Raw genomic sequence first — 15,908 nt, forward strand, 5'->3', positions numbered from 1 at the left:
GATCGCTGGAATGATCTTCCACTTCAGGTGATTGAGCCAGCAGCGTGCCTGATTTTAAGGCCAAATGGGATTGACACGTGGGATCTATTTGCAAAGTAAAGGCAGGGGAGGGTCATTAGGGTGGGCAGACTAGATGGGCCGTGGCCCTTATCTGCCATCAATTTCTATGTTTCTATGTCCTTCTGGTTAATTTTCTAGCCCTGTATGTAGTACCACTTCTTCATAGCGCCCACCATGGCACCCATGACAACAGATAGAATAAAATATAAAAATACACCAGCAGCTCATTATACAACAAGCTAGAGTGCTTCCTGAGCCACAAGTCACAAGATGCCCTGGAGAAATATGATTTTCAAAAATTTGAGCTCTGATGGAAAGCGAGTGCAGCTTGGACACATGCCCAGCGATGACTGTAATCAGTGCAAATGTGCCTGGAAAGGGTTTCAGTTAATTATTGTGTTTTAAAAAGCCAATATATAAACAAGTATTTAATCATTCTCTTATTTTGGTTAGTTGTTGGGCCATGGAAAATAGTCTCATTAGCAACACACACTTTTTTGTTTTCATTTTGACTCAAGTTGTCAATGCACAAAGCACATTATATTTCTGCCTGCACACTGCATGCACTTCTGCTGTTCTTTTCTCTTTCTTCCATTAATATGAAAATTTAAACCCTATCAGTCTGACGTCACTATCTCCAGTTGATTGGTGGCACAGTGGGAAATTGTTCTTTTTTCCTAATCCAAATTTTAAAAAACCAAACAGTTTGACATTAAATGAAGCTGCAATACTGCAATAGCTTTTGTGTATGTTGGGTAGAAAAACGTCTAAGTCCCCTTTTGGCCTAGGCCCTAAACACTGAAAGTAGAAGTAGGGAAAATGTCCATATTAAAAAAAACAAAAAACCAACCGTCGAAAAGGAGGTTTTTTAAAAAATAATGGCCTGCCTCTACGTTCAGCTGTTTAAACGGCCAGACCACCACTACGTCTACACTTACAACAGAATAATGAACCCCAAAAAAGCCTAAGCCTAAACACCCAAAACCAGACCTTTTAGGCAAAGGAGGAGCCAGTCCTTTGCCTAAAAGCTGGATTCTGTAACCGGTGTCTTGTCAAAAAGAATTCCGGTTGGTCCAGGCGCCTAAGGCCCGCCATTCTTAGGATGGCGGGCCTGCCGGCCAGCCGGGCTTGGGACCCGTCCGTCCATCCAACGTTCTTAAGATATGGGGGGGTCGTGGGGGGTCTCATGGGTCAGCGGGTGGGGGAGTATTTGGGGGGGGCGATCAGGGGTGCGGGGGGGGCCAGACGTGAGGGGGCTGCATCAGGACAGGAGGGCCTGGGATCCCTCCTGCCCGTATTTTAGTGGAGTGGGGGGCAGGGGGGTTGCCAGGGCAGGAGGGCTTAGGCTCCTTCCTGTACTGATTGTATCAGGGGAGGGGGGTTGTTTGGGCAGGAGGGCTTGGGCTCCCTCCCCGGTCATGTCTTGGGGGGGGGCGATCGTGGCAGGAGAGATTGGCTATCTCTCCTGCCACGAGTGATCGCCCCCCCCCCCAAAAACCGCGGCACTTTGGCATGAGGATCGCAGCAGGGAATTTCCCCTCCTGTAATCCTCATCCCGAAGTGCCGCGGTTCAAGGGGGTGGGCAATCGCTATCGCGGCAGGAGAAATGAGCCATATCTCCTGCTGCAATCGTTGCTGGGGGAGGGTAGGCAGATTGCCGGGGTCGCTGAGCTGATCGCAGCAGCCGCTGCGATCAGCTCAGCGGCCCCTTTTTCGGCACTTTTACCTGTTTTGACTTGGTCTAAGTCAAAACGTATAATGCCGACTAGGAAACCTGTCAAAAGGTTTGGTTATACCTGCTGTACGACTAAGTGTAGGTTGGCCTATCTCCCGCCCTTTCCCCTCCTCTAAAAACGCCTCTTTTCGCTCTATGCGTTTAGGGGCAGGGGAAAAGCCTAAGCTGGTTTTAGATACGTCTAAAGCTAGCTTTGGTTATGGGTACTTCGACGATCAGGCTTTTTGATCATCCAAGTACCCATTTAGGCCACTTTTTAGACTTTTTTGTTTTGATTATGAACCCCAGAATGTGTGTGTGTGTTTGTGTATTATATATATATATATATATTTTTTTTTTTAAGAATCATTACTTTTAGACCTGCAGAAAAATAACCAAATGGAATGCTACTTAAAACTTTAAATAAGAAAATAAAAAAGAACTAAGCTATATATACAAAAGAATATCAAATCAATTTATATACTGTGTTTCTCCAAAAATAAAACCTATCCCAAAAATAAGCCCTAGCATGATTTTCAGGGTAGGTCTTAATATAAGTCCTACCCCCCAAAATAAGCCTTAGTCGTAAGCAGCCACGCTTCCCCCGTCCCGCCGAACCCCTGCTGACCCTCCATCCTTCCCTCCCAACCGATCCCCACCGACCGCAACCATAAATACCTTCCGGCAGAGGAGCGTCGGGCCAGCAGCACTCACAGGCTGCATCACGGCCTTCTCGCTGGGGCCTTCTGTGTACTGATGACATCATCAGTAACGCGGCACACAGAAGGCCCCAAAAAATCAATCAAACAGCTGTATTCTGAATTATCCTTAGAATTTTTTTGAGTGCTCCTAAACAGATGATGTTACAACAGTCTATTATACCTTCTGAAAGATGTCGACTTCCTTGCTCTCTAACAGGAGCTTACATAGTACTCAATGGTAACAGATCCATTTTCAAATGTCATTTTAGAGCAGAAACTTTCAAACAATAGAATCCTGCGGAATCCAAATAAGCTGAGACACACTTGCGTTTCCTCCATTGCCTCCTACCTGTTCTTCCTTATCCCAGATAATGTCTCAATTCTTAAAATGGGGGGGGGGGGGGGGGGGCGGGGCAGATAAAATACCTCTGCTGAGACAAACCCCCTGGAAAGTAATTTTGAATTACTGAGCTATTGTGGCAGTAAGCTAAATCTCACACACAATCCTGTTCTTCTCAGTTCAAAGGAAAAGACTCAACTCATATTGTGGGAAATTATATTTCATGATTTTAATCGACATTCGATTAACATAAGAAACTATTTTGTGCACCAACATCAACTACACATGCAGGTAGATTTCAGATTGTATATGACAGGGAAATTCTCATGTCCAAGACAGGATAGGGAGAATTCCCATGTTATTTTACCAGAGGTTCTTCCAAACATAGAGCTTTTGTAACAAAGATGCAGGAGTGGCCAGAGGTCTCAAAGTCCCTCCTTGAGGGCCGCAATCCAGTTGGGCTTTCAGGATTTCCCCACTGAATATGCATGAGATCTATATGCATGCACTGCTTTCAATGCATATTCAGTGAGGAAATCCTGAAAATCCGACTGGATTGCGGCCCTCTAGGAGGGACTTTGAGATCCCTGGGAGTGGCTGTCTCAGCAGCCTGAGGTTGCAGGTTTGATCACAGCACCACTCCTTGTGACCCTAGGCAAGTCACTTAACCCTCCATTGTCTCAGGTACCATAGTTAAAGGCCCCAATTCCAGCATTAGAAGCTCCCATTAGGGCGGTACCTAACCTGATGGCTAAATGTTTAAGATGGTACCCTGATTTAGGTGCCTAACTTAATTTTTTTAATTGGCTTGGTGCTGTTAATTGAAAGCATCATTATAAAACAATTTAAACCAATTTTTTTTAAAAATTAACCGGTAGATGCCTACCGCCTCATGGTAGGCATCTACACTGAGGCACCTACATGGTAAGTAAGCATGATTGGGGGCAGAGTTTGGGCGTAAATAGAGTTTGGTGCTGGTAAGCATCTCCATTAGGCACCAGTATAACAGGCCAAGAAAACCCTGGCTTAATATACCAGCACCTAAGATTATGACACCTACCAGTATTTAAATTTAGGAGCCTCTAGGCATGATTCTACATATGGCGTCTAACTTTGATTGGTATGCGGTAGGCCCATAGGCCCAAATACACTAAGGGCTCCTTTTATCTAGGTGCGCTAGCGGGGTTAGCGCAGACATTTAATCACGCGCTAACTCCTGCGGCAAGCCAAAAAAAAAAATAACGCCTCGTCAATGGAGGCATTAGCGACTAGCACGACAGGCAGTTTAACGTGCGGTATTCCGCGTGTTAAACCCCTACCGCACCTTGATAAAAGGACCCTAAATGGCACTGTAAGTTAGGATAATCCAAGTTATCAATGGAAAAACTTCTAATACAACAGCCAAATGGTTATGAACAAACTATTGCAGATTATATTCCATATCCAAGACCTCAAACACCCAAGACACGACTTAATTCGTTTCGTGTCCTTACTGGGGTGCCGCATTCCTCATCAGTCTTGTTCAATTTATTAATGCAGGCAATAGCACCACTTATGTTATAGATTTTAATATAAGTGGTGCTAGGAGAGCCTCTGTATAATTCGGATTTAAAAGCAGAATGAGATGAAAGTGAAGAGCATTAGCCCCTGAGGAAACTTGCCAGTGAAACAGCTGGGTAGTTGACAGGCTATAAGGTAAGTGCTTTTCTTTATTTAATCACAGCACCCCATAGGTACATTTGGGTATTGCCTGCATTAATAAATTGAACAAGATCGATGATGAACACGTCGCCCCAGTAAGGACACGAAACAAATTAAGTCGTGTCTTGGGTGTTTGAGGTCTTGGATATGGAATATAATCTGCAAGTTTGTTCATAACCATTTGGCTGTAAGTTAGGAGTCAGTGGGTGCCCTACTGCTGCCTAACTTAATCGTTTTAACTGGTGTTAATTGACGTGGTTATTGACGTTGTTTAAAAAACATCATTTAAAAAATTGTCCTTAGGCACCTCCAAAAAAGTATGCAGTAATCGTGTCTACAGAGATGCTTAACGGCGCCAAAGATCAATGTAGGAATGGTTTACATTGAAAATGACCTTAGGTGCTGCTAGGTATCTCTGTAGATGCAATTCTTGTCAAACATAGGCAAGAATGTATGCCTTTATATATTACTGGTGCCTATGTTTAGCGGTAGGTGTGATTCGGCAAATGGCACCGTAGCATGACTGAGATGCGATCAACAGCATTTTTTTAAAGGGGGCCGCCAACATAGGCACTGTTTGCAGAATCTGGCCCACAATGCATAAGCACAGCAAGCACTCTGATGCTTGTGTCACTCTACAAAGGTTTCTCAATCCAGTCCAGCCAGTTGGGTTTTCAGAATATTTATTTCTTAACCGCTCCATCCAATAGTTCTAGGCAGTTTACAATAAACATGCACAATACTCATCAGAACACCAAGAAATAAAACAAAACTCATACAGTCTTTATGCAATCCAAAAAGATGACAGACATTATCTATAATGAAAAAGCCTGGGAAAAGAACCAAGCTTTTAAATGCTTCCTAAATTTGATCACGTTACGCCCCTTCTAATAAAAGCACACAGGCTCCCCATGGTGCGCCCTCACCTAGAGTACTGCATCTATACACTGGTCGCCATACATGAAGAAGGATACGGTACTACTCAAAAGGGTCCAGAGAAGAGCCACTAAAATGGTTAAGGGGCTGGAGGAGTTGCCGTACAGTGAGAGATTAGAGAAACTGGGCCTCTTCTCCCTTGAAAAGAGGAGACTGAGAGGGGACATGATCAAAACATTCAAGATATTGAAGAGAACAAACTTAGTAAAAAAAAAAAAAGACAGGTTGTTCACCCTCTCCAAGGTATGGAGAACGAGAGGGCACTCTCTAAAGTTAAAAGGGGATAGATTCCGTACAAACGTAAGGAAGTTCTTCTTCACCCACAGAGTGGTAGAGAACTGGAATGCTCTTCCGGAGTCTGTTATAGGGGAGAACACCCTCCAGGGATTCAAGACAAAGTTGGACAGGTTCCTGCTGAACCGACTGGTCTTGGTTGGAGCGCTGGTCTTTGACCTAGGGGCTGCCACATGAGCAGATTGCTGTGCACGATAGACCACTGGTGTGACCCAGCAGCGGCAATTCTTATGTTCATACCACACACAGAATAACAGGAAAGCACATGGCAAATTGGAAGCATATATACATTAAATAAAATGGCCAAAAGGGTGGTCTTGAGGGACCCCTGTACAATGACTGCCCATGAGATAGATTTGAATACAATGGCATTATGAATGCAAATTTACCCGACTAGCTGGGAGAATGCTCAAGGACTGAGTTGAGAACCACTGCTGTATATAAACATACTATAAGAACCCAGACCCAGTTTTACACAACTGCATGCAAATACAAGCCAGAACAAGGCGGGCGCTGTTAAAGAGACTGTCTTTCCAAAGCACTCCATTTCAATAAAAACGTAGTTCTTTGCTCAACACATGAACTACAATATACAAATTATGGCACAGGCTTTTTGATGTGCACCAAAAATCCAGTTTCAGAACAAGATCTGTATACAGGGAGTTAAGCCATTTCAGGGGTGGTTTAATCTAAACATTTTATGGCTAAGTTTTTTTTTGAGAGCAGAAAGGAAGGCATTTTGCTTTTCCCTTGAGCAAAAATAAAGACAGAAAATAGCCCCCTACTATTTCTCTTGTTATTGTACCCAGTATGGTACAGTAACAGTTATTTACACTGGCCTATTTTCTCCCACTGTTTTCCAATAATGAATTTGTGTGCATAAACCCAGGAGCAAGCAGTTGTATCTGTCTGTGTGCAATATAACTCTAGATCTCGAAATATAATTACAGTACATGCATACATATAAACATATATATATATATTTTTCAAGCTGAAAGAGGATAAGTTGGTGGAGAAGGTGAATCTTCCTACTTAGAAACATAGAAATAGACGGCAGATAAGGGCCACGGCCCATCTAGTCTGCCCACCCCAATGACCCTCCCCTCCCCTTTCTCTGTGAATAGATCCCACGTGTCTATCCCATTTGGCCTTAAAAATCAGGCACGCTGCTGGCCTCAATAACCTGAAGTGGAAGACTATTCCGGCGATCAACCACCCTTTCAGTGAAAAAGAATTTCCTGGTGTCCCCATGCAGTTTCCCGCCCCTGATTTTCCACGGATGCCCCCTTGTTGCCACGGGACCCTTGAAAAAGAAGATATCTTCTTCCACCTCAATGCGGCCCGTGAGATACTTGAATGTCTCGATTATGTCACCCCTCTCTCTGCGTTCCTCGAGTGAATACAGCTGCAACTTATCCAGCCATTCCTCGCACGGGAGATCCTTGAGTCCTGAGACCATTCGGTGGCCATTCTCTGGACCGACTCCAGTCTCAGCACATCCTTACGGTAATGCGGCCTCCAGAATTGCACATAGTATTCCAGGTGGGGCCTCACCATGGATCTATACAATGGCATAATGACTTCAGGCTTACGGCTGACGAAACTCCTGCTTATGCAACCTATGATTTGCCTTGCCTTGGATGAAGCTTGCTCCACTTGATTGGCAGTCTTCATGTTCTCACTGACGATCACCCCTAAGTCTCGTTCTGCTTCAGTTCTTGTTAGGATCTCGCCATTAAGGGTGTAAGTCTTGCATGGATTTTGGCTGCCCAGGTGCATGACTTTGTATTTTTTGGCATTGAAGCTGAATTGCCAGGACCTAGACCAGCGCTCCAGTAGGAGTAGGTCGTGCATCATGTTGTCGGACATTGAATTTATGTCTGTTGTGCTTTTGCCCACTACATTGCTTAGTTTGGCGTCATCAGCAAATAATGTTATTTTACCTCGCAGCCCTTCTGCCAAGTCTCTTATGAAGATGTTGAATAGGATCGGGCCCAGGACCGAGCCCTGCGGCACTCCATTGATTACCTCCGTCATTTCAGAGGTGGTGCCGTTCACCACTACCCTCTGAAGCCTACCTCCAAGCCAGTTCCCAACCCACTTCGTCAATGTGTCGCCCAATCCTATAGAACTCATCTTGCTCAGCAACCTGCGGTGTGGTACGCTATCGAATGCTTTACTGAAGTCCAGGTACACGAAGTCCAGGGACTCCCCAACATCCAGCTTCCTCGTCACCCAGTCAAAGAAGCTGATCAGGTTGGATTGGCAGGATCTCCACTTAGTAAATCCATGTTGACGGGGATCCCGTAGTATTTTGCACATATTTCTCCCTGTATTTCATATTGCAATGAACAGCTCACTTTCTGGCTAGATTAAATTATTTGGTAGACTCCCATACCTTTTCCAGCCCATTAATTTATTTTTTCTCCTTGCCAGCATTATTTGGTTACAAAGGTCCTAGAATGAAACCCATTTTTGCCTTCTTTGATTCAAACTTTATCCAATTTCATGCAGCTTTATGCACAAATTCTATATTAACAAAAGAACTAATTTACATCTTACATATCTAGACCAAGCCTATAAATATTTTAAGGTGCTTTTAGCACAGTATTCAAATAACATAACTTGTAAACTACAGGGAATACATATGATTCTTCTAGATGTACTAGTACTTTGCTTAAAACGTTTACTTGCCTGTTCCTTGGTTCTGTTGCTTCCTCTCCGACTCCTAGAGGTCATTCCTTTTCTTTCCAGCATATTCATTTCTATATATTTGTATAGACATTTCCCCCTGATATTATGAAAGTATCCTCTCTTGAGTTCAGTTTTCAGCTGTTTGTTACTTTACATACGGTACCGTCTGTGTGATGGCTGCATGGGGCTCAAAATAAAGGTAAGCAAATCGAGCCAACTCCTCATAAGAACATAAGAATAGCCTTACTGGGTCAGACCAATGGTCCATCAAGCCCAATTTTTCTATCAGATGCAATTCTGGCTTGTGCAAAATTTTAAAAAATGGCGGCGGCTTTTTCAAAAGGACACTGTCAAACAACAGCCAATCAATTTGTTGTATGTCACAATATCCGTCCAATCATCCATGATATCTGTCCAATCATTTACTTTCAAACCTGAAATGTCTGTTAATGAATTTTTTGTCAGTGGTTTCACATGAAAACCTGCCATTCAACGTGGCTGTTTAATGATTTCATTTCATGGATCCCATCTTAGTTCCCTTTGTACAAAGCCAGAAATGCATCTGATAGAAGCCGAGAAAATAGCAGCAATATGATGTTAGGTAATTATACTTACTTTTTGAATTTGTAAATTTAAGAAGTAGAATAACCAGGCTTTTAAATTTAAACAACATTTTTTTTTAATATCTTTAAGGACTTGTGGAAATATGACATACGGAAACTGCATTGAGATATGACAGTAACTTTTGTTTAAACACTAACCCCTGACAAAGCTTACAGTACATACACGGATATCCCCCTAAGACATCACTTCAGAAGAAGAATAAAGTATACCTTGTGACTAAAAACCAGGCAAGCTTTTGGAAGTCTGGAGATAGCCTCAGATAGGTCTTGATGTGGGGCATGGCACTGGTCCGGCCAGATGTTTCTGCTGTCCACTTACTACAAATTTAAAAAGATGAGAATTTATTCAACCAAGTGAGATAGTTTGCTAAGTTCTGAATCAGCAAATGGCCTGATGTTTAACACAGTATATCAAAACAGTGATGCCTTCAGATTGCTGTGCTTATGGAGAGCTTGCTTTGCTAATTAAGGCCTCTTTTAATAAGCCACAATAGAGGTTTCTAGCACAGCCCGAAGCCCTAAATGCTCTAAGAGAATTCCATGAGCGTTGGAGCATTTAGTGTTCCAGGCTATGGTAGAAACCTCTATTGCAGCTTGTCCTTGTTCACTGAGCAAAAACTATTAATCTCTGAAAATTGTCATTGATGAGCAAATAAATATCACACAATGCTTCAATTTATCACTGCGCTCTTAGACCCATTACATTTAATTTTTGAAACGTATTGGGAGTCTTCTATCGTTTAGCATTAACAGCTCTGCTTAAGGTTCTTACATTCTGGAGTACAACGGAGGTTTTTTGCCAGTGAGGTTAACGCCTAATCACCTGTTAACCACCTTTGAGGAGGTGGGAGGGTCCCAGACTGAGGCTTTTTCCTCCATTTTTTAACTGCACACTATAATCAAGCCTAAGATGTGCTGTTTATTTTCCATCTGACATTGTGTATTGTCTTCGTGAAAGTGTATTTTAAATACTTCACCATAAAGGTTGAACTGGTAAGGTGACAAGATGCATCCTTGCCTGAAGCCATGCTTTACTGGAAACCAATCAGTGTTGGCATATTCAGTTCTCAATGCATGTATTGAAATTAAAATGACTAAATCTGAATAGGACAGAGATAGAAATCTGCAGTTTTCACTGCAACGACTAAACCCGGTGCCAACTGTGGAAGTAACCATGAGCTTATGACATGTGTTTCGCAAAAAGAAGATTAGAGACCTCCCAAAATACAACACTGAAAATATTCCATCAGACTATTGGATAAAACTAAACAACATATTTGACTTTCTTAATACAGGAGTTAATACAGAATACAGCGGCCAAACTTATTTTTGGAAAGAGAAAGTACGACCATGTTTCCCCATTGCTGAGAAAACTCCATTGGCTTCCGGTCCATCATAGGATACAGTTCAAGTGTGTATGTGTGGTTTTCAAACTCCTTTATGGAATATTTGACTCTTTGATTCCCCTTAGTGGGAATTCCAATAGATTCTGCTATTCAAGAATTACAACAATTCACAGATTAGCATTTCCTTCTCTGAAAGGTATTAAATGCCCTGGGAAGCTTAGTAAATCTTTACTTTTAAATTGGTGAGAATTTGGAATACACTTCCAGATTCTCTAAGACTGGTAGATCAATTATTTCAATTTCAAAAAAGTTTAAAAACCTGGTTGTTTTCACAATAGTTAATTTGATTTTCACTGTCGTATAGTAATTTTAAGCAATTCAACATATTTTTTTCTAACTTTTTCCATCCATCTAATCTAACCAATTTCTGTTTTTATCCCACAGTTTTTACTTGTTATGTTTCTTTTTTTTTTTTAATTTCTTTATTCAGTTTTGCATATCACAACAAGTGCATCAATAAAATTCATATGATCTTATAAATACACACTTGATTTTCCTTCATGTAACACTTTAAGTACACCATATCATTCTTATATTCATATTCTATAATATTTTAAATAATATGCAATACGTTTAATATGTATAACAATTATAATTAAAATACTTGTTATGTTTCATTTTTTAACGAACTGTAAACCGAGTCGAGCTCCTTAGGGAGTAGATTCGGTATATAAAATGAAGATTAGATTAGACAGGAGATAGAGAGCCCAAAGAGTTATGGAATGACATCAAAACCGTAATTAGTGATGAAGCTAAAACAAAAACAAAAACCCCAAAACACTCCAGAAGAGAAAGAAAGCCAAGAAATCACCTTGGATTTCAGAAGAAACCGTAAAAGTAGCTGATCAAAGAAGACAAGCAACATCATCCGGTAATAGAAAAAAAATATCACAAATGAACCTAGTGTTTCAAAGTCAAGTTCAGCAAGACAAAGAGATAATGGTTACTGTGGATGGGCAGACTAGATGGGCCATTTGGCCTTTATCTGCCATCATGTTTCTATGTTTCTATACTTATCAGAAAATTGAATCAGAACATGTAAATTGAAAAAAAAAACCAACAAAAAACCAGCTTCGCATATCAGGATGTTAAAAGATTGCAGCAGAAATTCCAACCTCAATTGGGGATACTTAAAGATGCCAATGGAATGATATTTAATGATCCAGAAAGCATTAAAAAGAGATGGAAAGAACACACAGAAAATTTATACAAAAAAGGCAATGAGAATGAACTGGAAACTGATGTGAAAAAAACCATCAGATATTTTAAAAGATGAAGTCATAATAGCAATTAAAGTTTTATCGAAAAACAAGTCTCCTGGTATCGAAGGTATTCCAATTGAATTAATCAGAAGCTCAGAAGGTGCTATCATGGCGACCCTTGACTGTGTCAACAGATTTGGAAGGAAAAAAAAACATAGGGTAGATCACTGTTCATACCTATATCAAAGAAAGGTGATGCCAAAGACTGTAACAACCACAGAACGATTGCGTTAATTCCAAGCGCCAACAAATTATTGCTGAAAATGGATCTTATGGCATCTTCACCAGTAACCATTAGCGTCTTTTTGTCATGAGTAAATGCCATTTTCCTATTAGTCAGACATGATATAATAATAGGAAGGGGGGAGGGATACAAATATAGGATTCGTTACATGAAGGAAGGGTTTGAGGAAGGATGGGGAGAGGGTTACATTAATATGTTTAGAATATAATGATAAGATATGCAAGTGCCTTGTTTCATTGTGTTTATTATGAATATTGTACACTTGATGAAAGATTTTTAAAATGAATAAAGAATTAAAAAAAAAAAAAAAAAAAAAAAAAAAAAAAAAAGAAAGCATATTAAGTACAAGGGCACCTCTGCAGCAACATGGCACTGCAGAATACTCAAAGAGATGCATCAAATCCCTCTATGACAGACAGACAGGATTTAAAGCAGCAACTGGACATGCTTTAACCAAAACTAGAAAGCTGATCTGGTGATTTGCCAGCAAGACTATGCACCATCATGCACAGGACTGTAGTTTAATGGCTGGGCAAGCACTCTGCTCCCTGGGGAGAATGTCTCTGGGTATGCTGTAGAGGCAACATTCATTGCCCCTGCTAATCAGTATTCACAGTGTTAATACCTAGTAGCTAGTCTTAGACTCTTGATTGCAGGGATTCAGAAAACACTCTTGGCAGAGATAAAAATCAATGGTTTTTTAAAAAAATTTAAATTGGATTTTTTTAAATAAAATGTTTTTTTAGGAAAAATTTATCTAAAGATAGTTTGCTATTTAAAAAACATTATAATCCAAAAGTTATTCATCATGAAATAAGGATTAGTGTCTAATTATGTAGAATGAGGTTGTATATTCATGCAATGTTTAAAATTTTTTGTAAATAAATTCCATTAATTTATTCATAGTGTCGCAGGCATGATTTAAATCGAGCCTTTCTGACTAGCAATTTAAAATCAATTTGATTTAAATCAAATCCACCCTAAAAATAGGCATAAAATCTCTGAGTGGTTGTGGTTCCAAATCCTGGCCCTGGTTCAAACTGACCAGCAAAACCAAAATGAAGAGGGAACTGCTAGGTAAGTAAACCCACTGAAAACTTAAAACCATTGTTGACTAAAGGGCATTAGGATCTGGAGTTAACATGGATTTTAGCACATGTTAATTGTAAATCTAACATTTTTCTTTTTGAGAGTATTCCATGCAGATTGTAAGGTAATGCAGTCATTAGTGCTCAGTGACTGCTAGAATTTAACACAGAAGCACTCAGCAACTCCTAAGTAGGTAATATGCTAAGTGATTCAGCGTTAACTCAGCCGTTATCCAGTTAGTGCATTCTAGGCAATGCGTGCCAACAGGATAATGGGCTAGATTCACTAAAGTCAGCGATTGTCGCTACTGACCCGATTCACAAAGTAGCCCACCGCGTGTTTTTCCCCTCGATCACCCATTTTCCGATCTGGTCATGCAAATTAGTAAACCCCCATGCAAAATAGCCAAGCAATTGATTCACTTACATTGCTTGGCTATTTAGCATCGGGTTTACCGATCCTAAAACCCGATTACTGTAGACCTGTTGGTAACTGTGTTACTGACAGGTCTGCCTGGCCTTTTTTTCATTTGTTTTGCAATAGCACAAGCAAAATATCTGCCCAATAAAAAAAAAAAAGAAAAAAAAAATCTCCTGACAGCACCCCCCCCCCAACAAAACGCCCCCTTCCTGATCCAAAAAAATGCCCACTCCCTCCTGCCACCCGATGCTTCCACTCAAACTTAAATATGGCAGGAGGGATGCCCACTCCCTCCTGCAAGTGGAGACCATCCTCCATCGGCCCCTCCTCCTCCCTGGTACCTTTAGTGGGGAGCAGAAGGGATGCTCAGTCAGTCCCTCCTGCTCCTCTGCCGGCCACCGTCTGCAATGCGGGCCTTAGGCCCTGTTTGGCTCAGACGCCTAACACCCTGCCCAAGGGGTGGGGCTTGAGGCATCTGAGCCGTTCAGGGCCTTAGGCCCCTCCCTGTGCATCAGATGATGCACCAGGGAGGGGTCAAAAGCCTGTATTGCAGATGGCAGCTGGCGGAGGCGTGGGAATCCACAGTGATATCCACAATAAATATATACGAAATGGATTTGCATGCACTGCCTCCTTGAGATGCAAATCCATCTCATGCATATTTATTGTAGATATCCTAAAAACCTGACCTGCCTGTGGCTCTTGAGGACCGAAATTGCCTACCCCTGGTCTAGACAATGTGACATTCATCTGATTTCAGTTCCAACAAGTTACAGCCCCAAATGGGTTTAGGACAGTGATATAGTAACATATAAAATGATCCCAAATTCTTTCAAGGATAGGAATGGCAGGTTTTAATGCTTAAAACAGAGCAGTGGAGGACAGGCACTTACTGGAAATAGGAATGCAGCCAGGGCTGTTTCTGTGAAGTTTCTAAACTATACGGAAGAGAACCACCCGCTGAGAAACAAAAACACAAATCACAATTACAATCAGAAAAGAAGACAACAGATACCTTTCAGAAATGTGTTTCTGAACCTTATGCATACCATCCTGGATAAACTGTGCAGTGATGATATACAACTTTCTCACTGGAGACTGTAGGGCCCGCTTACCAAGCGGCACAAGCTGTTGGCACACAAATGCAGTAATGTACCACACTGACATGAGAGCGCACACTAGTTCAGTGCCAACTGCATGCCAAGTGATGAGTAGAAACTAGATATGTAATGGATGAACAATGGGCACACAGATGGCACATAGATCTAGCACATGGTACTTTATCACATGCTGAGCAAAATAGAAAATGCAAGCCTCATGGGTGTGTAGCAGAAAACAAGAAAAAAAGTGAGGCATCAAGATGAAGGATACAAATAAAATACAAGGAGTTTATTAAATAATATCAAATCCACGCATTAGAAGGACTTGGCATAGCCATGTTTCGGCAACTATGCCTGCGTCAGGAGTCTTACAACCTTACATGTTGATCACTGTTTGCAAATATTATCAAGAACAAAAAGATAACTGCAAGTTAAAAGCTCAACTGCAAGTTCAGCTTGTCTACGGGATAAACACAAACAGTGATCCACTTGCAATCAAAGCAAACAGTGATCCTGAAGCAGGCATAATTGCCAAAACACAGCCTGTGCTAAGTCCTTCCAATGCATGGATTTTATATTATTTAATAAACTCCTTGTATTTTATTTGTATCCATCGTCTTGGTGCCATAGCTGCTGACAGAAAAAGATGCACTTACCACTTCCTCAAGAGGAGACCGTCCGTCCAGATTCTTAGCAGCAGCATCGGGGTAATGGACTCAGTGAGCAGCTACTCCTACCCAGGTAACTGCCACTGAATACTGACCCCAAGTTTATACCTTGCAGCCACAAGCCAGCTTACTGACACTCAGGTTTAGGTATGCCAGACATTTGCACTTCTTGAAGGCCTTCTTCCTAGGAAGCAGTATGCCTAAGACTGTTGCAGAAGAGTGTGTGACTATGCAAGGTCCGAGATAGTTTTGAGTTATAATAGTATGTTGAAATTTTGCTTACTCTATAAGCTTCATCAGTTAGGATTTTTTATATCTCCACCCCTTTTTAAAACTACATTATGTCCTGAAAAAACAAGGCCCACAACATTTTTCCAAATAAACCCAAAAATGTCCTACTACAGCAGAAACTTCTGCCTGAAATTTGAGACGTTTCCAAGTACTTTATTTTCCAACAAGATGGAACTCCAGTGCTTTGAGCTTGCAACAGTTCAGCTTTTAATTAACAAAACCCCAGAATTCATTGATCCAACAGCTCAGCTGTATTGAAGACTTTGTATAAATATTTTAAGATTGAAGGACACCTTGAATAGAGAAAGCACAGTTACTTACCGTAACAGGTGTTATCCAGGGACAGCAGGCAGATATTCTTAACG

The 15,908-nt window shown here is 41.3% G+C and overlaps 1 protein-coding gene across 2 annotated transcripts in view; it reads right to left on the reverse strand.

The window, feature by feature from the left end:
• The window catches only part of TDP1 (tyrosyl-DNA phosphodiesterase 1), a 172,985-nt gene that overhangs the window by 81,075 nt on the left and 76,002 nt on the right, over positions 1-15,908 (reverse strand). For both annotated transcript variants that reach the window (XM_033952485.1, XM_033952484.1), the window contains 2 exons: positions 14,378-14,444; positions 9,274-9,381 (listed from right to left, as the gene is read on the reverse strand). In XM_033952485.1, the coding sequence (XP_033808376.1) occupies positions 9,274-9,381; positions 14,378-14,444 (175 nt within the window). The remainder of the gene's footprint in view (positions 1-9,273; positions 9,382-14,377; positions 14,445-15,908) is intronic.

This window comes from Geotrypetes seraphini, chromosome 7, assembly GCF_902459505.1.
Source record: "Geotrypetes seraphini chromosome 7, aGeoSer1.1, whole genome shotgun sequence".
Lineage (NCBI taxonomy): Eukaryota > Metazoa > Chordata > Amphibia > Gymnophiona > Dermophiidae > Geotrypetes > Geotrypetes seraphini.